A 27,349-nucleotide genomic window follows, 5' to 3' on the forward strand; every position below is an offset into this window, starting at 1 on the left:
CAATCTGTTTAAAATTATATTGTTATGATTTGTAACATATGCAATTAAAAACAGCTTTTAGGTAATGGTTTCAAATTGGTATTATTTGTACCAGTAGCACTGTTAAACCAAATTTAACCTAAAGAGGCTAAATCTGAATATTAAAATAAAGGAAATCAAATTACATAAAATTGAAAATTGAGGAACAATATTAAACAAAAACAAATAATAGTGAAACTAAAAAAGTAAATAAGCCAATAAAAAAACTTTAATTTCCTTTTTTTTTGTAAAATTGACCAAAAACAGCATAAAAACTTTATCATGTAGAATCAAACCCTCATGAAAGAAAAGAAACGGATCAAAATGCCCCAAAAAGATGCAACAGCCTAGCATCTTCCACTGCAGACAAAATAGCCCCTACCAACCAACCCTGTAACCTTTAACCGAAAAACGAGAAAAAAAAAGAAAAAAAAAACCTGTTAAACAGGCAGGATTGAGGCACCTGTAACTTATTGCAATATTTGCAAAATGCAAGGTTCTAATCAAAACCCACCCCTCTTCTTTCACTCTCGAATCATTGGCCTTCAGAACAAAAGGAATGGAACTAATCATCTGCCATCAAAAATATGAAACTTGGATCTAGCTATATGATTAAAGAAACAGTTTATCAAGCTTGAGATCCTGGATCAGTAGAGCTCAACTCAGCAGAAGATCCATGCAAGTTAGATGCATAAGATTCGAACAACTTGGACAGCTTTGGCTGCATTCCCTGGCATATCTTGAACGTAGTAGGACCCAAGTTCTTGCACTGGAAAACAAACGCCAATGAAAAGTAAGTAAACAAAATCCAATTCAGTCACAGCAAGTTGCATTAAAGAGTAATTTGGTGCTGCAAGAAATAACCGATATCAGAAGACTTCACTCTAGCATAAATTTCAAAAAATCGACCAAAAATAAAATTTAAACTCATTCCGTTAAACAAAGCAAGGATTCTTAACTTCACAAGGGGTCAAAAATGATACATTTTCATTATATTGATGCATGTTAAAACTAAGCAGATTTAAATTGCATTTATGATAATCAATGCAAAACTAGATCAAGATATTACTACCTCCTGATAGAAAGCATTGATTTCTTCTTCTGTAAGGCCTTCATCCTCGTCTGAGTTCTCCTCCCAGCCAAGAGAACGAAGGAATGCAGCTTCTTCCTCATCTGGATATATTGTAGCACAGGGAATTGATTCTTTTTCTTCATTATCAGAAAGTCTTTGAACCTCTTCATGAGCATGGGTATTACCATTGCTAGTCAGTTCGGTACCATTCCCGAGAGACTGGGGATTGGCAGATTCATTAACTATTTCCCTATTTACTTCATCTGATTTCTCCACCAGGGGAGATGAAACCATTGGGCCCGAATCTGGAAGAACTGAAGAAGAGTTCATCAATGTTTTCTTCTTAATGAGATTAAAGAAATCATTCCGGCTCTGCACTTGAGAGATGGAATGTTTCTTATCCAAAGTTGAACCTAATTTAAGATCCAAAGAAGCTAATTTCCTTTCAGTGGAAGATTTTAGGTTATTGAGGTTCCTCAAAGGAGCAGATGCGGAGGCAGATGCAGAAGCATGATGATTTCCCGGTTTGCTGTTAGAATAATTTGTTTGGTGTGATACATCCTTGGAGGTAGGGGAAGCACCGTTTTCCCACACTACGGATTTCAGATCAGTAAACTTTCCAGATGTCTTTGGAGTGTCAGTTTTGGCGTTTACACTGCGAACAGATTGGTTTGCAATGTGCAAGGCAGAGGGTTGCTGTGGCACAGTCTTTGCAACTACATTCATCTCAGCATTTCTGATAGCTGTTTTGGGCTTTGATTTCTCAGAATTAAGAACCTAAAGAAAAATACACTGAATCATTAAAAACTTAAGAGAAAAGAAAATAACACGTAAATAATACTGTTAATGAAAAATATTTTTTATTGAATACAAGAAAGTAAATATACACACGAAGCTAGAAATATAAACTTCCAAAGTTTTGGAAGTGTGCCTTGAACAAGGAAACATCCAATTCTGATATTGTTTAAATAATGCATCATATACACAATCCTTATTTCTTCCACAGGTTTCTATAAAAACAGGGAAACAAATAGAGCATACATAATAATAACATGGTTTACACAATCAATTTTAAGTATCCTCTAAAAAAATCACAAATTTCAAGCAAAATTGCAACATCCACAAACCCATCTGAGGTGAACTAATTATATAAACATGGAAAATAATTCAATATTCCAGCAACGGGAAGGTATTAAAAGTGAAGCAGGAAAGAACCAGCTTATTATGATATAAACAATATGGTTACAGTCATACATAGAGAAATGTCACCGTGACTTAGTTTAGAAACCTTATACAAATTTATTTAAATTACACAATCAATTTTAAGTATCCTCTAATGAAACCACAAATTTCAAGCATAATTGCAACATCCACAAACCCATCCGAAGTAAACTAATCACCACATGGAAAATAATTCAATATTCCAGCAACGGGAAGGTATTAAAAGTGAAGCAGGAAAGAACCAGCTTATTATGATATAAACGATATGGTTACAGTCATACATACAAATGTTACCTGTGACTTTCTTTAGAAACCTTATACAAATTTATTTAAATTACACAATCAATTTTAAGTATCCTCTAAAGAAATCACATATTTCAAGCATAATTGCAACATCCACAAACCCATCCGAGGTGAACTAATCATATAAACATAGAAAATAATTCAATATTCCAGCAACGGGAAGATATTAAAAGTGAAGCAGGAAAGAACCAGCTTATTATGATATAAACAATATGTTTACAGTCATACATAGAAATGTCACCCATGACTTTCTTTAGAAACCTTGTATAAATTTATTTAAATTATGACAATTATATTATGCACACCAAAAGAAAAATTAAAAGGTTTTTAAGCAATATTAAATGCAAAATCATGACAGATCCTTATTCCAATGAACCACATAATCCCAACACACAGGTTCCTCATACACCATATAGATATATGCTGGAGTAGAGATATAGGTAGTCCAGAGCAATGTTATAAATGATGGATGGCGAAATATGGCAAAATTCAACCATATACACACAGCAATGCGACCTACGGTGCAACCTTAGCAGGCCTCCCTGCACAAATTGCCACCAAGGCGGTAGGCAAAAAATCTGCTAAACCATTCCACCATGGCACTGCCATTCAACAATATTGGTCTAGAATGCACCAGGAAATTCATGGGTACTCATGGGGAACCAGTATTAAGGACTTGCACATTAGATAAAAGTAACCAGTTTAAATAGTACACCAAGACAGTAAAAATTGAGATTATAGTTGGGATTGTGAAGTGCTCAGGAGATCATAACTCGTGGGATTGAAAGATAGACTGTAGATTCTACTTATAGACATATACAGTATATATATATATATATATATATATATATATATATATAAAATTAATTAAAAGAAGTCACAACTGTGACTTCACCAAGGGTATAGTCAAGCAATCAGAACAAACACAACTGATCGGGTTTTATTTTAGGGAAGGTGGTTTCTTAATAGACAAAAAGGAAAAAGTAACATCACATAAATAGGAACTACGTGAAACCAACTGTGCACGAAGAGTTCTTATTATTGGGCTTCGGTTTAAACCCAAAAACTAAGAATGCAACACAATACCAAAACATGGTGGAAACTCCACCGTTTCCACAATTTCTGATGACAATCACAATCCCACTCTGGCACCATCTTGCATGAACTCTAAATTGCACATGGTGGTGGGCAGAACCATGAAATCATGCAATTCCACATTTTAAATTGAGACTTTGACTACAATGGAGTAAACAGTTGATGACATTTCGAGATTTAAGTCATAGCATGTAGTAGTCATATGAAATATTTGTCATATCAACCCAGTGGGCAAGGAGCACAAAAACATCACTAATAAGAAACCACTGCTTGGCTAATGATACTACTTCATGACTCAAATTCAGGCTACAAGGTCATGTTTAAAATAGATAAACAGAAAACCTAAAAAGCAACATTATTAAGCATTTTGAGTTCCTAATGCTAGTACATAACAAGTATTCACACTAAAAGGACTCAATTTTTCATCAATAATTTTCAAATTTGGATGAGGATAGAAAGACTGTAATTTCATAAAACAATTAAAACAGACCCAAAATGAGGCTACCCTGGATATCTGCATAAATATTATAATATCATACTTAAAAATAGCTCAACCACTAACCCATGTCAGCTAACGGATCACACATCTTTGTTTGGTTCAGTTAGAAGGAGGTCAATCAAGGGCGTAAGATAGGATAATGAAAGCAACATCTGGCTTCCATAAACACCACTCTTAAGTAAATTCACACATTAATTAGCAAATAAAATAGAAAAAACAAACCACTAAGTGAAGCACCAATTCCTGTTAAAAAAACTAATAAACCCTCGTTCTTCATTTTATTTCACTGAATTATAAACAGAAGAAAGAGCAGTAGAGCCTCAAGATAATAGATACAACACAGGTCTCAGGATTAAAAGAAAATTATTCCACAAATTCTGCTAGCTGTAATATTAAACTTAAAATAATAGAGTGACGTAACTGTTCCATTGCAAAGAAGGAAAATTAAAGAAAGTGGGATGAAAGAAAAGGTAAGAGAGATGAAATTGAGTGAAAAGTAGACTACTTTGTTTGAGAAGGAAGCTAAATGAAAATGAAGAAAAGTTGTCATTTCAAATAAACATAAATAAACTAATTAAAAAAATATTTGTACAATTGCAAAGTTACCCATATATTTATTAATTGATGCTTTACGAATGAAATAACTATATAACTTAACACCTTCAAATTAAGATCTCATTTTTGTTCAATATGTTTATTCTCTGATTTATAGTTATGAAATACTATTTATTAAAAAATTACAATTGTTTTTGTAAAAATATTTAAGCTGCTTAAATTAATAAAAAATATCAATTTGAATATAATGTGGCCTAATCCTACCTTTAAGAGAGACATAATATTTGAAAATACTAGTTTGTTTTAAACTTTCCTCATTTTTACCTCATAAATAAAAAAAACAAAAAAAAGATAAAAGACATCTAGCACCAATGGAACGTAACACCCTTGAATACTTTCATTGCTACAGAAGGAAGTTTTTTCTTTCTTTTCATTACCTTGCTCCAGTCACTTTCCAATCCACACTTTCGTTTCAAACAAAAAAAATCCTTAATTTGATTTGTAATGAATCACTATATAACATCACTAGAACATATGACCATCACTAAATGATACAACAAAATATGGTGCAAGGATTTTAACCAAAACTCCTTCATCAACTCGTTAAATAATATGATATCTTATGTCTATATTATCTTCATAAATATAATGTACCTGACCATCATTAAATGCTACATATAACAAATAATACTATGACAAAAAAACAACGGTAACCATTTTAAATCTGATAGTTAGACTACACCCTCAACCATCAAAAAGACTCCAGGCTATTCAAAACACTTTTCAAATTGTTAACCTCAACTCAGTTTCTAAATAGCACTCCAGAAACAACAAATCCTAATCCTACCACTACATGGCACTCTGTAATGCAAACAAAATAAACTAAACTGCCAAAGTACAAGTCTGACTTCATATGATACAGTACAGCTTATTTATGCTTATACGCTAATTAAAAGATAAGAAAAATTACAACAATTTAAAATTATGTGCACATAATATCAATTAAAAAATAAGATACATATGGATATAGACTAATTATGAGAAATAAAATCCGGCAATGCAATATAAAATAAAATAAAGCTTGCAAAAATAAAAACTACAACAGCATTTCACAAGGTCTTACCAAAGCTTTAGGCATTGAAGGTGTTACTGGAATCAACTGTCTTGACTGCTTGATAGCCAGTTCCTCAAGCCTTTGGGTTTTCACTTGCACCTACAATTGATTAGGGGCCTTACTACTTTATCATGAACATTTACAAAATATAAAATCACTACAATTTAAAGAAAAGAATAAGAATAAAGTAGCTAGAGACACAGTACTGACTCAACTACCTGGGGAACAGACCGAGCTCGAGATGGAGTCTGTGCCAATGCCTCAGCCATATTAAGACTAGCTGTGGTACTTGATGATACAGACCCAGTTGTATTAACAGTGTGCTGCACAGAAAGAGATCCAGTACTGCTGCTCCCAATTAAAGTGGGCACCTCTGCTAGTGCAGATGTCCATCCCTCCCCTCCAATCAAAGCAGAACTACCAACAGGCAGGCTCTGACTAGTAGCACCACCCAAACCAGGAGATGAAACCCTCACCACTTCAGTTGTTCCTTGTTTGTCTTCAATACCAAGTGATGGAAAATCCTTCTCGAATACAGCTTTCTGAATACTACTACTAACATTACTCCCAGAAAGAATGCCATTGCTATTGCTATGATGGCTACCGCCACCAGATTTAGTGTCAACTGCGACTCTACGGGGTATAACCTCACTCTGTTTCCTGGAAACCATTGAATTAGAACGGCGCAATGGCTCCCTCTCCTTCCTTCCAGAAAAGAGGTTGGCTAATGGGTCAGGACCATCACTATCCCAGATATCACCGAAACTTAATCTATCTTTCTCTCTATCACGGTCTTTGTCACGATGGCTTCTGTTAAAATTACTATAGGCATGCTTGGCAGAGCCATTTATAGAACTCCTCCGGGAATTTGATGAGGATGTCCTTTCAAGAAACAGAGATCGAGCACTATCAAAATCACTACCGTTCTTAGAAGACCTATTCCTTGCATGATGAGCTACAGAAGGAGAATCTACAATACAATGCCATGACAGTTAGTATATTTTTCCCCTTTTCGATGGTAAAACACATAGCGAAGGTTTTAAGTTGCAGACAAATTGAGCCGCATTTGCGGTCATACAGTAAAAAAAACTACCACAATTGCAATCATGGAGAGTAAAAAAACATTGATGTTACAAATAATGGCCAATAACCACTTTTTCACACAGCGTGACCACGAACAAACAATATTCATATATGTGTAACCATGGCCTACTGAATAAACACAAAAGAACTACAAATGTACATAATTCAGATAGAATATCTAAATTACCATTGTGAGTAGACGAGGATGGAAAATGTTGGACTGAACTGCCAGCCCCAGCAACACTTCCAGCACTTCTCAACCATTCTGGAACTAATGTGGGTTCACTTCTTTCCATAACTAAGACTGAACATCATCAGAAACAACAAAAAATAAATTGGGGCACCTCTTCACCAAGTCCCACCCCCAAGTGGCACTATCACACTTGTTTGTAAGTGTATAAATCCCCTTCTCTACCATGCACCAGTCATCACTCTTCAAGAGCCCAACCTAATCAAGAAACCCCCTCCGGGAAAAACTCTTCCCAAACAACAAGAAATACCAACACTTTTTGCAGTGAAATTCAATTACTCCTCCATTTACTATCTTTCAACAGCAGCATGGATATAAAGAACCCAGCCGTAACTGGTCCAAAACAAGTCCAGAAACAAGACTATATGTTCCCCTAACAACAAACTTGAGTATTGAAACCCGAGGAATGTAGCCAAACTACTTCTCAAAGCTAAGCCTCCATTATTAATCAAAACACGGATTTCCACTATAAACCACTCACAGATGTTTTACCACGCACCACTACGGCAACAATGCCAGAACTCAATACTCACAGCATTGCAAACCCATCAGGTTCTCCAAAATTTTAAAAAAATAATAATAATAAAAACCCTAGAGGGCAACCCTATATTCAGTGTGGAAAGAAAATAGGTAATTTAAAAAAAGAAAAACAGAAAATCAAGAATAAGGACAAACAGGAGATTAATTGATTGGGTTAAAAAATCACTCCTCCAGAACCTAGGGTTACGGCGTCAAGGCTTGATTGCGAGAGCGAAAAGCTAGATACAAAAAGAGAACCAACTAACCCTAGAGGCGAGGCAGTCATTAACTATGGGAGTAAAACGTCGACGTTTGAGAGATAACCGGCAGAAACCTTATCGCAGAATGCGAATAGAGAGAAGAAGAAAATAGAGAAGTTGGTTTGGTTTAGGTTGAGAGTTGGAGAATGAATGGGCAAAGAGTGAAAGAGAATGGGAGAAAGAGAGAGTGTGTGTGTTAGAAATAGGAAATAGGGTTTTGTTTTTTGTGTAGTGAGATGTGTTTGTGTGAAATTGAGAGGAGGCGAGAGAGACAATGTATAATTTTCTGTTAGTTTTGGATACTCTGAAGCAAAAGTATGAGTTATGACGATCTCTCTCTTCTTCAGTTTTTCTTCAAATACAGTAATAACAAAATCAGAATAATATTTTTTGTGAATATTTTTTCTACATGTGTTTTATTTTTGTTTCCTTTCCTTTCTCAGCCTCTCAATTTTTTTTTATATTTTTGTTACAATTTTTTTTTATATTGTTGAATGAGTTTTTTCTTTTGTCATATTCGGTTACTTTTTAATTTTATTATATTTGTGATATTTTCTCTACTGTTGATTATTGACCATAGCCATCAGCCTTCGTGGCACCCTAGTGTGGCGCGGTGCACATTCGCAGTACATTATTTTACACAGTTTGAGAAAAAGATATTTAAAATTATACTATTTAGATAAGATTACATATTTTTATGGTAAATGTGATTACAGTTTAATTTGCTCAGATTTCAAGTAAATCAGACAAATAATTTGAGTGATTTGTGCATGAAAACCATTAACACTTTTAAAATTTAAATCTAGACTAGAAATTTGTTATTTGTTATTTTCTTAACATATATTTTCTTAACATATCTGTTAACAAGATTGGATTCAGTCGAAGAGATTATTCTTTCCCACAAAATTAAGTTCTGATTAAATTATGTTTTGACCTTGAACATCCTTGTATATACTTGAACAATGTAAATTAAATACTTTTTGTTATGTTTTTTTATTGTAGTTGAAATTAAAAAAAATTAATAATTTAAATAAAAAATTAGTTTTTAATTAGTTTTATTATAAAAATTCAATACTTTTTAATTAAAAGTAAATTAAAACTTTTCTAATATTTAATTAAAGGTTTATTAAGTTACTTTATCAATGTTAGGCTAGTAATTTTTTTTTCATTTAAGAAGTCTTTCTTAGCCTTTGACACCATTATTGAAAAAACAAAAAAAAAACAATAGAATTACTTACATCTTTTGTTTCTTAGGACATTTTTTTTATTTTCCTTTTCTTTCTTTTCTTCCTAATAAGTAACATTACCTACTAAATTGTTCAAATAACATTCTTTTATTTTGCAATCTCGTTATGCTTCAAATTGATTGACTCATTCTATTTATTTCTTTCGATTTCCTTAATTAAAATTGATACAATATCAACTCTACCAAATTATCTGATAAAATCTCTTGTAAGTCACTCTTAATTATTTTTTGTTGCTTATTGTAATTTTCTCTTTAATTACATCTTTCATTTTGATGACACATCTCCTAACTATGGCCCAAACATATTAAAGAAGAGCTAAAGTCAGTATGGAAGATGAAATAAAGCTCTCTTTTTTATCTTCATGGAGTATTTCTACATATTGTATTAAGAGTCAAGTAGCGTAGGATTTATTTTTAGGCCTTGTATTAAGGGCCAAGTAGTATAGGGTTTTTGAACAATCTTGCTTAAGTTGTAGGAAAATATTTGTGCCTAGCTTAAGCTAATTTTGGGTGATTAGTTTTGTAACCCTAACTTGGTGGAGGGTGCTCCATATGAGACATGGTGGTCACATATGGTAAGCTCTTAGTGAAGAGTTTTCTTACAAAGGTAGTGATCATATGTCATGTTCCTAATGGGAAACTTTTGCTAAAGTGGTTTTTCACATGACAAGCTCTTAGTGAAGAGTTTTTTTATATAGGTAGTAGTCATGTATCATGTGTCATTTTCTTAGTGAAAAACTTTGCTAAGATGACTTTCCACATGGAAAACTCTTAGTAGAGAGTTTTCTTACAAAGATAGTGGTCATGTGTTATTTTTCAAGTGGCAAAATTTTTGCTAAAGTGGTTTTCCACATGACACTTAGGAGTGGAGATTTTTTCTAAAAATTAGAGTGTCACATGTCAAACTCTCATTCACCAAGATAAGATTGTTGGGGTTTAGTGTAAGATGTCATTTTAGGGTTTTGGTATAATTTGGAGACACCTTCATCTATAAATAAAGTTGCCTCTTCCCTTGTAAACCCACTTTTGAGATAATTAAATGTTGCTAAAACTTTGAGTAATTCTTAACTTGTTTATAAGTCATGGCTAGAGCATCCCATGAAGTTCCTCTAATCACAATTCTCTAAAGTTGGTCCAACCTCTCTAAGAACACCATCAACCTTCTTCATTCCACCACTTAAACCTCCAAAACCAAGAGCAATCACCACCATCTCCATAACTTTCGTGCCACTTCTACCATCATAGCTTCATCTTCTTGCTTTGGTTCAACGTAGCTTGAAGAGGAGGTTATCATTTGGTATTAAGAGCTTTCGTTCTATAAGAGTTTTTCAAATTTGATTTGTGATATGTAATGGTGTTTCATTGTGTTCAAAACAAAAGAAAAGAGAAACAAAAGGTAGAAAAGAAAAAAAAATAAAAGTAAAAAATTAAAAGGCAAAGGTAAAAAGCAAAACAATTGTGCAAGGAACCACTACTAATAACACTACAAAAAACTAGATTTATCGACAACAGTAATACATTGAAAATAATTAAAATTCGTTGATAATGGTTGTTTTCCGTTAGTAATAGTTGTTTTTCGATGGATACCAACGACCTAAAATTTGTCGATAAAAATTCTATCAGTAACAATTATTGATGGATGTATAATTACTGACGGACATATCCCTAGCCATGACCCAAGCATGTTCAAGAAGAGTTAGAGTAATCTAAGTAAGGTGAAACAAAGTTCTTTCTCTTGGATGGAGTATTTATAGACCTTGTATTAAGAGTTAAGTGGTGTAAGATTTATTTTTAGGTCTTGCATTAAGGGTCAAGTAATGTAAGGTCTTTGAATAATCTTGCTTAAGTTGTAGAAAAACATTTACGTCTAACTTAAGCTAATTTTTGGTGATTAGTTTTGTAACCCTAGCTTGGTGGAGGATATCGCACACGAGACATGGTGGCCACATATGGCAAGCTCTTAATGAAGAATTTTCTTACAAAGGTAGTGACCATGTGTCATGTTTCTAGTGAGGAACTTTTGCTAAGGTGGCCTTCCACATGACAAGCTCTTAGTGAATATTTTTTTTATAAATGTAGTGACCATGTGTCATTTTCTTAGTGAGAAATTTTACTAAGGTGACTTTTCACATGAAAAGCTTTTAGTGAAGAGTTTTCTCACAAAAGTAGTGGTCATGTGTCATTTTCCAAGTTGGGAAACTATTGCTAAAATGGTTTTTTACATGACAATCTAGCAACATAAAGCTTTTTAAAAGTTAGAGTACCACATGCTCTCCTTCATCAAGATAAAAATTTTAGGATTTAGTACAAGATAACATCTTAGGGTTTTGGTCTACTTTAGAGACACATTCAACCCACATTGAGATTAGTAATGAAATATTGTCAAAATTTTGAATCATCCTTAACTTATCTTTAAGTCAAGGCTAAGCATCCCATGAGATCCTTCTAGCCACGCGAGTTGGTCAAACTTCTCTTAGAGCACCATTAATAATCTTCATTCCACCATTTAAACCTCCAAAGTCGAGAACAACCATCATCATCTCTATAGCCTTTTCTCCACTTCTACCACCATAGATTCATCTTTTTGTTTTCGTCTAACCTAGTTTAAGGAGAAGACTATCACATTTTCCTTAATCAAAATTGATAAACTAGCACCATATTCATTTTTGAAAAATAAAATAAAAAGAAATTTTTCACTTCTCATAATGTTATACCTCATTAAAACGCACCCAAAAACCCCTCTGCACGGACGCCAGGTGTCAAGCAACGAGGATCAGAAATCAGATAGTGGAAGGCAGGTGTCGGCAGATGAGCGGACGCTCGTTTTGACGTGGGAAGAAAACTGATTTTTTCTGAAACTTTTGTCCCACTCTCTTCTGCATGCACCCTTCTTCCCAAACTCTGAAATTCTCATTCTCTCTAGAAGCTCTCCCTTCTCTCTACCAAAACTCACCCTTTCTCTTCTCCGATCACCGTTCAGGCACCGTAGGAGCACTCCCGGCGTCCCAAGCTTCAAATTGAACTGAACAGTTTCGAGTTCTGAAACTGGTAAGTTCCTTATCCTTAGTCGTTCGTTCTCTGGTACATGCAAACCAAGTACCGGTTGCATGTTGTTATCTTGTCTGAACCACTTTTGGTTTTTTTTGGCTGTTTGGTTAGTTTAAAGAGTTGTGGAATGTAAGGGTAGAAGGAAATCCAGTCAGGCGAAACGTATTTTGTCTTTAGGACGTTCGTTCACGCTCCAAGGTAAAGGAAGCTTATTTAATTTAATTTGTATGATTATGTGATGTATGCGCGTTCGTTGGATTGAATGAATGAATATGTTGTATGATGGTTGAGATGTTTGAACTATATGAAGTATGAAAAATTGATTATGCTATGAATGTGTAAAGTGATGAAGTAATACGTTAAGAAATGAAATTGATTATATATGAATTCTGAATATGAAATTCCCCTAAGATAGTGTATGTTTGTTACTGAACAGTCTTCGACCGTTCGGTTTTCTGAGTGAACTTGGTTAGAATTGGATTCTTTCATTTGGGAAGAATCCTAGTCGAGTACGAGCGTTTGCATTTCGAAATACTGTGCTTGAGCGTTCGGCCAAGCATAGTTCTTTCTTAATATCCTATTATGAATTTACGTATATATATATATATATATATATGTGTGTGTGTGTGTGTGTGTGTGTGTGTGTGTGTGTGTGTGTGTGTGTGTGTGTGTGTGTGTGTGTGTGTGTGTGTGTAAAATTGTATATTTTAGTTATTCTTAAATACTAATCTAATAGTTTCTTAGTATATTTATCAAGCCTCTTTTATATAAGTTTAGTAGCACGTGGTATTATACCAAGTGTTCGTCCTAAGTAAGTGTTTGGTCTTACACCAAGTATTCGTTCTATCTCCTTAAACTAAATTTGCTAATACGAGCGTTTGTTCAAGCCACTAGGGTTCGATCACTATAGTGTTCAGTCTTTAACTGACATTCGTATTTCTTGATACTAAATCTAATTAATATAAGTTTTCATAAACGCTCGGTTTATTCATGGGAATTCCTCTACGTATTGTTCTTTGAATCTCTTGGAGTGTCTGTGTCCATTGGCTTCGGCCTAGAGTTTTAGTGCCGAGTGTGGTCTTTTAGATGTTCGATTAAAGCTCTTAAGAGTCAGTTCATCTAATTGGCTCATTTCGTAATTTACGTTCGTTCTACTCGTTTCTCATGATGTGTGATTGTATTCGGTTTCTTTCTCAAACCGATAGTAAACTTCTTGTTCTAAATTCATTCTGGAACTGGAGACCTCTCGGTCTCGCTCCAATTGTTCAGTCTCGTTCTGAGTCAGGGTTGAACGTTCGGTAAATTGTATCCGAACGGATCTTTGTGTGAAATGGTTAATTGAGATGATTATTAAAGAAAGATGAAGAAAACGAGATATGGAAAGGTTGTGGTTTATGGACGAGCGTTCCGGGGAGGAACGACTCATGTATGAATATTGGATTTGGTAAAGTATGACTGTGGGCATGCTAAGCTGGTTGTTCATCCTGATGTTCCGTGAGTACTCGTCTTCATGTAGAGGAGAGTAGGTCATGTGTGGGAACGGCAGGAGGTCCTAGTCCTTAGGGGTACTTTGGACAGATAGGGCTAACCTCGGGTGGCAGCTGATGAGAGCATTCCAGTTACTACATCACCCGGGTGCACGAACGCCTGTAGCTACACAAGTTTCATACAGTCCGGACGGTCAGTCTAGTATTTTAGGTTTTTGTATGAACGAACTATGAATTATCTTGTTTGTTTGATTTTGTGAAAGGTATGTTATGCATGAATTAAATTACATAAGCTTACCCTGTATTTTCTGTTGTGTCTTGTTTTGTACGTTCGTCTTGTCGTTGCAATGATCATCCGTGTGGATGTGAGCAGAAGGGGACGCGCTGTTGGAAGATGTGCTGGAAGAAGAAAATTTGGTTGAAGTTGAAGTTAAGGCCGAACAGTAGGACGTTCGGTTAGTAGTTTATTTTGGTAGTTCGATCACCTCCCTCTTTAGTTATGCATGAACGATCGGTATTGCTATTTTGTAAACCGGTCGGATAGTTTTGTAGCGATGTACAGTTTAAACGTGTAACTCTTTCTGTAAAGGCCGTTCGGCTAGAACCGTACGCTCTCCTTAGTGAAAGACTGAACTGAAATATTATCAAATGATATTATTCTATTATATGGTTTATGTTATATTTTTGGGATGTTACATATAAAATCTTTAGAACATATTTTTATCTATAAATAGGCTTATGCAAAGTGAAAAATGAGTGAGAAAAAAATAAAGATATTTGAATTTAAGAATGTTTTCCTTCCATTTTTATTGAGAAAGGGTATCAAATCCAAAGTTAAGCTCAATATAGGTGATCATAAATTTCCTTCCATTTTCATTCTGAATTATGTTTCTTAAAATTTGTATTTGCATTCTTATTTCGTAAGTTGCTATCTAATGTACAACCTTAAGAAAGAGTAAAAAAAAGGGTTTCGAATATATAAAACACGAGGAAAATTAATCTTTTCATTGGCTATAATTTGTTATTGCAAAATAAAGGTTGTGACTATTGAAATATTTTGTTCCTTTTTTTTTTCTCTATGGTGTTTTTCCTTTCGGTGATGAATGAATGTCTTCTGTGCATCAAATATTCAATATTGTCCAATATTAAGGTTTGAAATGTCTCTTATACAACTATTATAAAAGTTTTTTTTTTAACTTTGAAGCAAAATGGTTTGACCCATATATTTGTTTTCTTCAATTTTTTTTCTAGTCGCATAAAATTTCTTCAATTTCTTTTCTAGCCACATAAAATATAATGTTGATGTATGTTTTGGTGATATTATTATTATTATATTTTGCTACAAGTAGTTTTAATAAGTCTTATATTACTTTCCACGAAAGTGATTTCAGATATTGTTGAAAATCTAAGTTTTATATAGGTGAATAGTACTCTTGTAAAAAATATTGAACTAATTAAAATGATGCTAATGCATAATAAATGTCAGAGGAAAAATATCTTCCCAAACTAATATTAATATATATATATATATATATATATATATACTATTTATTAAAAAATTTATTTTGATTTAATTTTTTAATCGTAAAAGTTCAATAAATTGTGACAGTTTCATGTCTTAACTTTTTTTTTTAATTATAACAGTCTGTATTGTAATTTTATTATTTTTTAAAAAATTTATATTTATTAAAAAATATATCATTTATTGTAATTTTAATTAATTTTCTTAAACTTTATATTTTTATACAATTTTTAAATATGCAAGTTGACAACTAGTTTTTTTTTTTTTTCTGAAAGATGTTTGTGACAACTTGTAGTGCAAATATTTCTTCTAAAATAAATAATGTATGAAAGATGTTGTTTATGACAAATTTCCAAATATTTATTTTAAAATAAATAATTAAAAAATTTATTGATAATAATTTGAAGCAAGAAATTCATAATTATTATAATCAATTTTTTTAAGCAAGAATTATATTTCAAAATATGGGATGAGTTAACTTAAATATATTTTATTTATGAGATTCAAAATAGTAAACTAATAATTGTGACAAAAATAAACTAACAAATTAATTTGGTGTACATTTTAATTTTTTTCAAAATTTATGAGTTGTTATAGTTCATAATCCTTTTTAATAAAATAAATAAAAAATATATAATTATTAACAAACATATATTTTTTAATAAGAATTACATAATTCTAATTTCCCATTGCGTCTAGAGATGCTAGGAGCATGAGTCCACTACTGTTGAGCTAAATATCAATGTATATATATTATTTATTTATTTATCTTCTATTAAATTTTATATAATAATAATAATAATCACTAATTTAATTTTTTAAAATAATAAAATACAATTTAATATATATTTTTTAAAATTAATGTTTTTACTATTAGGGTGAGACCAATATTTTAAAAAAATTAATATGTTTATTATAGGTAACAATCTTTATGATGGATGTTATAAGGTATTAACATCTTCTTAAAATCTTCACGTAACATACTTTTGAGTTCAAAAATCTAGTTTCATATACTAGTCATTTCTAAATGGTTTTTACATGGTTTTTCCTACTAAATATTGGTGACAACTGTTTGTTTTTCTTATTTTCTTTTCATCTACCCGTTATGATCCTAGTTGCTAGGTTGTGATAAATGAGGATTCAACTATGGATACTTTTTTGTATGAGTCAAGCCTAATATAGTTAATTAAACAATTATTTATATTTTTTAATTTATTTATCTCATCTTTCTTTGTTTTTAACAACAAATACTATGTTAGTTGAACCCTATAATCGACACAATATTATACATTTTCTATTTTCTCATTTGTATAACATTCAATTCACACTCATTGGACTTCAAAGTTCGATTTTTTTTCTCACTCTCACACTACCCAATTTTCATTTTTCATTGACGTCCCCTGATGTTGTTGTAGTCATTGTGCTTCGGTGCTGCTTTTGCTCTCATGCTCTTGTATTCCCTCTATGCATCATTCTCTTGGTGTTTGGGCATCTTAACATCGTTCAATGCTTTGTCTCTATTTTAGAGTGTTAGGGAAACATTGAGAAGCTCAACCTTGAACCCAAATATCTTACATTACGTTTTTTTATTGTCAAAATGCTTAACCAAAGAACAATCAAAAATTAAATCCAAGGCCAATGCAATAAAAAAGGAAACTACGACAGAAAAAAGTTCTTAAAAATAAGTATGTTCCTCGTTATAATTATAACAATAAAAATAAAAGAACTCGTAGATTTAAGTATGCCCAAATCAAGTCTCAAGTGCTCACTTTCCAAGAAGACCTTTCTAAAGACTTGTTTTATGTGTTAAAGATTTTGTAATAAGGAGATTTATGTATAAGGCTTTATTTGTTATTGATTCCATGTATTATTTGCTTTAAAATTCGTTTTAGAGTAAAAAAACTCTACAATAATCTATTAACACATAAGATAATTGATTATCACAGAAAGGTTTTTAAAGGTTGCTAAAAACTCATTTTGTCTCTGGAATAATCGATTACCAGCCTATGATAATCGATTATCCATAATTGATTATAACTTACCATAATCAATTATCACGACTAGCTGTTGGAGATTTTAGGCATGTTTTTTGTCGTTGTGCATTCATTAGATGCATAATGGATTACCATAAGTGGATAATCGATTATCACGGGAGAAAAAGCTAACAACGGATTTTTAAAGGTATCCTTGAGTGCGATCTTTATATATTGGTTTTAGAATCTCATTCTAATACATGAAAACATATATGATTGTTTTGTTCTGTGATAAGTGTGATCTAGGGTTTGTGTAACCCTTGTGCTTTGGCTTTGAGAACTTGGTGTTGGCATAGAGTGCAAACTTTCGCTAGGAGTGTGATTGAGTGTTGTTGTTGCTGCTGAGTATAGCCTGTCATCCTTTGTGAAGATTCAAAGGAAGTGTTCATCCCTTATGAATATTCAAAGGAAGTGTTCATCTTTCGTGAAGCCTATAAATGAGTTGTTTGATCGAGGTCGTACCCGAATCAAATTAATATGCAGTTAAGTACAGTATAATACTAGGAAGTGACTCCTGGGTTGTCTCTCAAGGACCAACTTACTCTGTCAAAGGTTCAGAAACAAAATTGGGGGGAGGGGGGTTGCGAAGATTTGTGCTAAATAAAATTAATTTAACAAGAAATGCAAATTAAACAGTTATTAAAATCGGTTGATCACCAGCTCAATAACATTGTTCTCAATCATAGATTAACAAAAATAAACACTCCTCTAACCCCTAATCCAACTAGAATTAACCAACTAAGCGAAGGTTAATCTAGTCTTCAAAATTGCAAACTAAGCGAATGCAATGCACCTATTCCATCCATTCTGCTTCATATAGATTGATCAACTAAGCAGAGATACAATCACCAATTGGGCAACTAAGCGTATACCCATTGCAAGAACACAAACATATTTAAAAGAATGCCAAGTTAGAGTCGCAAAATCACAATTCATAGTTCAGAGATCTCATGAAAACGATGCAATTTAGCTAATGACCAACCAAGCACACTTAAGCTAACATTAAAACAAAATTAACACAACCAAACAGAATTGAAAACATTGAAGTAAATGTGGACATAAAAACTGAAGCAAAAATGAGAAACCCAACGATATTATTAGGGAGGCCGAACGATATTAACAGTGAAGCCGAACGGTACTAACAGTGAAGCCGAACGGTTCTAACAGTGAGGTGTGTTAAAAGCCGAGCGGTAAAAATTAGTAAAGCCGGTATGAGGGAGAGGAAAAGAAAAGCAGAGGAAAAGTTAAAAGTCGAACGATATGAGAGAGAGGAAAAGAAAAGCAGGAAGAGCTAGAAATCGAACGTAATAATAGTGAGCTGAAGTGTAGTAACATTGACCAAACGGTTCTAACGGTGAAGTGTGTTAGAAACCGAACGGTACAAAGAAGTACAGCCGGTATTAGGGAGAGTAGAAGAAAAGCAGGAAGAGTTAGAAGCCGAACATACTTGTAGTGAAGCCAAACGGTAATATTAGTTAATTATGTTCAAAGTCGAATGATATTAAAACAACAAAATAAAACCGAAAACAACATTAAGTCTGGAACAAAACTGGCACAAGCAAAACGGGCAAACGAATGAAACTAAACTGTAAAACGAAATTGAATGCATAAAATGCAAATTGAATTGGGAATCTAAATTGAGTGCAGTGAACAGAAACGCAAATTCCAATGAAAGCATGAAATGAAACAACACATGAAATTAGAAGCATGAAACAAAACAGCAAAGGAAATTGGAAGCAAGAAACGAAAATGCAATTGAAAACATAAATGATTCATTACAAAGAAAGGGAAAGAGAACAAAACCTAAAACCCGAAAAAAGGGGAGAAGAAGAAAACGCCTAAGAACCTAAAATCCTAGAGAGAAAACGTGAAAACGGGGGAGGAGGGAGCCAAAATGAAATCTGATTTTGGGGTATATAAACCCCAAATTATAATTTTACCCTTCTAATGGGCTTTTACAAAAGATGGCCAAAAATGGTCCAAAGTTAACCTAAAAACAAAATTAAAAGGAAATGTTGATGTGCAAAACAATAAATGATGTGGCATCTCTCTTTACGTCCCAATAATAATTCCAAAATGGTCCTACAAATAATAAGTGGAATAATTAGGCACAAATAATTCAAATTAATTAAAATAAGAATTAGTAGTCAAATTAAGCCCAAATAGTGAAAATGAGACAATAATTGAGAATTAAACACAATTCACTAACACAATTCGGTGTGAAAAACTAAGTGAATAGTATAAAATATATATTCATCAGTGTTCATTCCTTGTGGCTTTCAGGAGAAGTGAGTTTCATTTCTCGTGGTAACAAGAGATGTGTTTTCTAAACCCTTAAACATGTCTTTCTCTGTGATTATTATTGATAGGGGGAGCACATGTGATAGCTGAACCAAATCCCTGTTATGTTGATTTTTTATGATGACAACACGCTCATAATAAAAACACTTGAATGTTGTCAAGTCACAACAAAAAGGAGTTTTTGTGTGTTATATTAATGCATATGCTGATTTGAAATTGCATAAAATGTGTGATAAATTCATATGTTGAACATACTAATGTGACTGCATACTATCGTGTTTATGATGTGATTATATCTGTGTATGCGTAGTGTATGATTCTGTGTTATGAATACCACATGCACAATAGCATATCTAAGTGACAAAATCGATTGCAGAGTTATAGTAATCAACTAAGGTCATTAGACAACTTATGGTTTTGCATTGTGGCAAAACAACTAGTTTGAATCGATTACATTAGTTGTTGAATCGATTAAAGCTCGTGTGTTTGCATATATCATTTTCAAATTGTTGTGACGGGTATTTGGAAAGAAAAGTTTTCAAAATTTTGTTAAGCGTTGAAGCTTAATTGATTATATGCTTTGTATATTCAATTAAGTTTGTTATGTTTGAAAATTGATTTCTTGGTAGTCATAACTACTATAACGGTCATATTTTTAAATGTGTTTAACCAACATTTAATGAAAATCGATTACATTAATTGTATATTCAATTAAGAGCTAAGTTTGTTGTAATTTTGTTACATCTATTTAATGTAACCGATTACATAAGTTTAGTAATCGATTACTTTGCGTCAGGACTGATATAAACTATATATTGACGCATTGTTTGAAAATCTGTACGATTGATCATACTTACATTTTCATGTATGATTGAATTCATTTTGAGAGGTTTTACAGATTAATCAAAAAGCTCCAAGAATCAAGAACGAGAAGAATTGGATCATCTTGAAGCATTCTTGAGAAGCAAAATACTGAACTGTATTGACTGATCGTTTTCGCACAACTGAAGGTGCATCTTGATAGATCAGGAGAAAAGACTTGCAATCTTGGATTTGCTGTTTCTCTGTACGTGAGCGTCAGGAAGAAGAGTGGTGTACTCTTGACTTTGAGAGGGGATTGTCAAAGGGTTTGCTGTAACAAGGACGAGTTGTTCTGTGTTGGCAGGTGTTGTTGTTCTATATTTGATTGAGAGTTTAAGAAGTGTTTACATTTGAGAGTTGCACTGTAAAGCCTTGGCTGTAATACTCCAATCATTATAGTGAATTACTCTTCAATCTAAGGTTGATTGGGTGGGTGACTAGATGTAGGCATTGAGGCCGAACCAATATAAAAACTGAGTTTGATTTTCTCTCCTCTATCTCTTTACAGTTTCATTATCATTGCATATACACATAATATTTCATTGCACACACATTTGTGTACTGCACAAGAAAGATTTCAAGAACCTTATAGTTTGCAAAAAAAATTTAAAAAGTGCAAGCTTTTATAAAACACCAATTCGCACCCTCTTGGTGTTGAGAAACAAAGTCTATCAATTCTAACAATTATAATAGTTTATTGGTTTTGTGATAGTGGAACTTTAATCTCCGTTTGGGATTAACAACTAGATGTAGGCTCCTTGCGATCTAAACTAGTATAAAACTATTTGTGCAGTTTTCTCTCTTCCTTACTGTTTGCTATTATTTTAATTATTCGCTAAGGAAATTAAAAATAAGAGAAAATTATTAAAGGCACACATTTGCGATAAGAAACCAGTTCTCTCCCTTCTTAGTTTATTATTCACGTTAATCATTTTGTTGCACTACTCTGACAAAGAAAACTTGTTGAGATAGATGATTGAATTAGATTGATAACATAATAGTATAAACTAGTAAATGATATGGCGTTGAGCACATCTTGGGTACCATCGATAACTCTCTTGGCAATGAGCTTTAGGGACTCTTAAGAGTGAGTGCCATTTAAGCACCATTGGGCACCTTTAAGAAATTGAATTTAAGGGGTTGCTGGCATTGAGCGTCGTCTAAATATCGTTGGGCACTCACTTCACAATGACTTATAGTGGATTAGGATGTTGGGCGCTGCAAGAATTATTGGTTGGTCATTTGACAGAGAGCTCCAATGATTGTAGCATTAGGAGTTAACTTGTTGGCACTAATTATTTAGTGTTGGACATTTGTTCTTGGGCTTAACATGAGTGTGCTCTGGTTATAACAAATCCTAATTAAAATATTATACTAAAGTACAAAATCCAATTAAGAATCCAATATTAAAGGTCAAATGAGGGTATAAGTATGCACTCACCAATGAGTAACCCATTAAACATTACAAAAGATTGTATTGATTAGACACATTACATATTGATATTAATAGTCTAATGCTTCTATATGAGTGTATTTAATTTATTCATACTGTATCTAACATATTATCACAAAGTTACACATAACTTTGTCAAAATTTACTTTAACACAAAATAAATGATACAAGTTAAATAATACTAATAAGACGATATAAAATCAAACATCATCAAATGATATAATATCAAAGTAATATTCATCATATGAAATAGAGATAAAGTGACTCATCGATCTACTCAAGTATGAGTTGAATAAAAGAGAAAAAAAAGTCAAAATCGAAAAAATGACATCATTGGCATAAGAAAGCCTATTAGAATAATCTACTTAGCAAATGATTCAAAAGTCAAAATTGACCAGACAAAGTGAAGAAAAGCCAATTAGATGATGAAAAGATTAAACCTTATAAGACCATTCAAACGAACTGAGTAGGTGATACATCGGATAACTACAAGGATGAGTCTAACACTATGATTTAACTTCTTTATTAAATATTCTTATTCTAATATTTTATAACAATGATCACATTCCTTTTGGATAATTTAAATATGAAAATAAAATATTTAATAGGCAAATCATATTTTAAAATCAAAATTAACATTTATAAATTTCAAATGGTCATATTTATGGAAATAATGTATATGCTCGAATATTATGTTGAACTGAAATATTGCATATTACATTTTATATTGAATAGAAGATTACATCCATACTTCATATATAAAGTACATCTTAGATATGAGATAAAAATTAAAAGAAATTTGATTGATTAAAGATTTACAAGAATCCAAAGAAGAAGATCTGAAGATTATATTGAAGATTAATGAGAAAATATTGAAAAGGAAAGAAGGAGATAATCAAGATGGAAGAAACACACAACGTGAGATATTATATTTGAAATTTCCTTTGTAAGAAAAGAAAAATATGAAAGAAGATACTAAAGAAGATTTAGAAGAGAAAGAATCTCACCTATTATAACCCCAAAATGCATATAAATAGAGTAATAAGGTTATGAAGAAATATACAAGATGCACAACAACACAAAAAGAAATTCATAGAAAAATATATACAAAAAATAAGAGAAAAAATAGTAGTACATGAAGATACTCACGAGAAAGGAATGATAAAAAAGATAAGAGCATATCATGTTCATTACAATAGTTTGATCTAACAAAGGGCTATGAGAAAAGCCATTGTAATATTCTTTACATTGTGAAGTTTACCCTTGCGAGTTTATTTGTACTCTCTTTTAATGAGATTATTTTCTTAATATTCCATTGAGAGTTCTTGATCTCATGGAGAGATTAAAAAGGTTATTTGGAGAGATTAAACTAACCTAGAAAGGTTAATAATCCTGATATTTAGAGAGGTTAGTGCTCGTGTTATCTAGAGATGTGGATACTTGTTAGAGCGTTTTGTGTACTTTTTGTAATCAAATTGGTATATTTGATTAGTGAAACTTCTTAAGCTTGATGCTTAAGAAACTTGACTTGACGTAACTCTTGCGTTAAAGTTAAACTATTATAAATTGTTGTCTGTTATCTATCTTTAACATTATTATTTATTTGTTCTATATTTGCATAAAAATGTATAAATTGTCTATAAACTCTATTTAATCTCCTTCTATAGTCATCTTGCACCAACACGTATGACTCGTACTGAGGCAAATCATTTAGTCTTTTACTGTCACACTAATGTTGGGTGTATCTATTTGACATTGTTCTTGTAGGTACTGACCACCATGACATCTCATAGATGAAATGACACTTTTGTCACCGTTTTCATACTAAAGATTTTGGTAAACTTAGATATTTTTTGGGGATTAAGGTAGCACAATCCAATAATGAAATTTCTCTTTCTTAAAGGAAGTATGCATTGAATATTTTAGAGGAAATTGAGTTAATGAATTCAAAGTCTATTGACATACCCATAAGTCCTAATGCTAAACTCTTATCTAACTAGGGTGAGCCACTCTCAGATTTTGAAAAGTATAGAAGATTAGTTGAAAAGTTGAAGTATACTTGCCCTAACATTTCTTGTACAATCAATGTGGTGAGTCAATTTCTTAATTCTCCATGTACAAATAATCAGAATGCACTCATTCATTTATTAAAGTACATTAAAGAATCTCCTAAAAAAGATTTGCTATATGATCACAATAATCATACTAAAGTTGTCTGTTATTTAGATGTTGATTGGACAATATCTCCTTTTGATAGAATATCCACTTCCAAATCTTGTGATTCTATTGGTGGTTACTTGATATCTTAGAAGAGTAAAATATAAAATGTTGTGGCAAGATCTAGTGCATAAGCATAATATAAAATTATGTTCTCAACGACTTATGAACTTATTTGACTAAAACAATTACTTAAAGAATTGCAATTTGGTGTTGTCACTCAAACGAAACATATAGTGATAATTAGACTCCTACTCATATTAGATTTAATCTCATCTTTCTTGAAATGACTAAACACATTAAAATTAATTGTCATTTTATTCAAAACAATATTATATTTAGAGACATCAAAACTAAGTTTTGTTAACTCAAAATAATCAATAAACAATAAACAATAAGCTTTTACAAGAACCTATAATAGAATATACTTGTAATAATGTTAAATGTAACTAACTTAAGTCCGCCTTTTGTTATTGTCCTATTTATAAATGCACAATCCCACATGCTCAATACACGTTAGGATTCATTGTATACTTCTTTCTTTTTTATTTTAACAACACTGAAGAAAGAGACCAATTAAAAACACTCAAGCAAAATTGAAAAAAGAAAGATGTTACAGAAAAAGACACAGTAAAAATAGCATAAGAATAATTCAATAACTCTACATAACCTTTTAAAAAAATTTCTCAACAACAACCTTGAAAGCACTCTTTGACAACTGAAAACAAGTAAAAAAGACATCAAATCAACATTGTAATATTGTTTTTGAAAGTATACTCGAAAAGAGTGAATAATTTATTTATTTATTTATTAAACTATGAAGGTGCTAATTAAAAATTGTTTCACACAAACTGATTATCTTAAGTTAGTAATAAATTATACTTAGTAAAATTTGAAATCAACTAAAATGCTCTATGATTAAATTGGTAATTGCATATGTTAATAAATTATTTTGGCTTTTCATTTATTTGAAAAAATAACTTAAAACAAAGTTAATTGATTGTTATAGAAGCTAATAACTTATTTTTTAGACACATTTTTCTTTTCTATTTTTTAGACAAACAATTTATTTTCCAGTGAATATCTACATATACACATTTTTTTGCCATCACTATTTGTATCCCTCTACTAGCATTAAAAATAGGTGGATTGAAAGGAAAAGAAGGTGATAATTTTGGCCCCTCACTCATGACTAGAAAATAGAGGTAGAAATATAATTAAAAATTTACCTTCTAAATATGCATATAAAATAACATTTATGAATGTGATTTATTTTGTCTTTATATACATTTGTTTTTTTCTATATATGAGTGTTTATTGCCAAACATAACAAATTATGGTTGCATGCTTAATGTTTTATGATAGAACACATAATTGATCAGGACCTTATACATAATCAATTATGTGTCTTAACATAACAAATTATGCACATAACTTTAATTTATTATGCCGAGCTAATATTTATCAATTTTTTATAAAAAAGTCATGTACCTAAATTCACAATTCTATAATTCAAAATTATATATATTCAATTTTATTGAGTAAAATAAAATTTGAAAATTAAGTTGTGATATTACTTTTATAAAAACTTTATAACCTTTTTCTTCAACTTATTATATATATATATATATATGGGTTTGCTAACGCGCGTACGTCTGTTTTTCAGTTGGTACATTTTAGCAATGTGTACCGGGTTTTAGTAGACAAAAATACCCTTATATATCATGAATTCTAAGGGTATTTTAATAATTTTCATTCTCAAAACTAAAAAAAATAAAAAATAAACCCCCAAACCCTTACTCACCTCTCGCATTCCTCTCAACCCTTTCTCTTTCATCTCCCTCACTGCAATCTTTTCTCTGTCATCCCTAGTGTAGCTCTAATTGAAAAAATCAAAAACACTTGCCGTTAAACAATCTTACAAAAAATGATTTTATAATGAGTTTTCATTTTATAATTTTTGTCTTATCTAATTTTATCCAATTTTCACCAGCATAAAGGAATTGATAATTGACCTGAAAAAAATTAGAAATACTCGCTGTTAAACAATTTCTTACAAAAAATGATTTTATATTGAGTTTTCATTTTATAATTTTTGTCTTATCTAATTTTTACAAGCATAATGACATCAAAGGAATTGGTAATTGGCCTTGAAAAAATCAGAAACATTTGTTGTTAAACAATTTGCCTTTGTAAAGAGTTCATTGACATATTCACCTTCAGGCAAAGGTTCATTCAAGATCTCTTCAATTTCACCATCTTCAGTAACCTCTATAATTTCATCATCTACATAGGTTGAATCATCATCTCTAAAAAATTATATATGACAAAAATTATAAGGGTTAAATATGTTTTTAGTCCCTAAACTATTGGCCTTTTCTGGTTTTCGTCCCTCTTTCAAAGTAAGGTACAATTTGATCCTCATTCTTTTCGAAACGTTCGTTTTAGTCCTCGGAATTTTGGTTTTAGTCCTCATTTTGTTGCTAAATGAGGACCAAATTTTTAAACGGTGTTAGTTTTCGAGGACTAAAACGAACGTTTTCGAAAAGAATGAGGGCCAAATTATACCTTACTTTGAAAGAGGGACGAAAACCAGAAACGACCAATAGTTTAGGGACTAAAAACATATTTAACCCAAATTATAAAATGAAACTCATTATAAAATCATTTTTTGTAAGAAATTGTTTAACAACGAGTGTTTCTGATTTTTTCCAAGCCAATTACCAATTCCTTTGATGTCATTATGCTTGTGAAAATTAGATAAAATTACATAAGACAAAAATTATAAAATGAAAACTCATTATAAAATCATTTTTTGTAAGAAGTTGTTTAACAACGAGTATTTCTGATTTTTTTCGAGGTCAATTACCAATTCCTTTATATTTGTGAAATTGGATAAAATTAGATAAGACAAAAATTATAAAATGAAAACTCATTATAAAATCATTTTTTGTAAGATTGTTTAAGGGCAAATGTTTCTGATTTTTTGAATTGGGGCTATAGTAGGGATGACAGAGAAAATGTTGGAATGAGAGAGATGAAAAAGAAAGGGTTGAGAGGAATTAACCTTAAAACTTAGAATCCATGGTATATAAGGGTATTTTTGTCCACTAAAACCCGGTACACATTGCTAAAATGTAGAAAAACAGGCAAAGGTTGACATATTCACCTTCAGGCAAAGGTTCATTCAAG

The 27,349-nt window shown here is 31.8% G+C and overlaps 1 protein-coding gene across 1 annotated transcript; it reads right to left on the reverse strand.

The window, feature by feature from the left end:
* Window positions 1-229: 229 nt before the first annotated feature.
* Window positions 230-8,294, reverse strand: LOC124847234 (uncharacterized). Its single transcript, XM_047324676.2, has 5 exons — window positions 7,148-8,294; window positions 6,096-6,847; window positions 5,887-5,976; window positions 1,091-1,867; window positions 230-787 (listed from the first exon to the last, which is right to left on the reverse strand). Exons 1-5 carry the CDS (start codon window positions 7,254-7,256, stop codon window positions 647-649), a joined length of 1,869 nt encoding a protein of 622 aa, XP_047180632.1. The 5' UTR covers window positions 7,257-8,294; the 3' UTR covers window positions 230-646.
* Window positions 8,295-27,349: the final 19,055 nt, after the last annotated feature.

This window comes from Vigna umbellata, chromosome 1, assembly GCF_029865625.1.
Source record: "Vigna umbellata cultivar VRB3 chromosome 1, Vumbellata_1.0, whole genome shotgun sequence".
Classification (NCBI taxonomy): Eukaryota; Viridiplantae; Streptophyta; class Magnoliopsida; order Fabales; family Fabaceae; genus Vigna; species Vigna umbellata.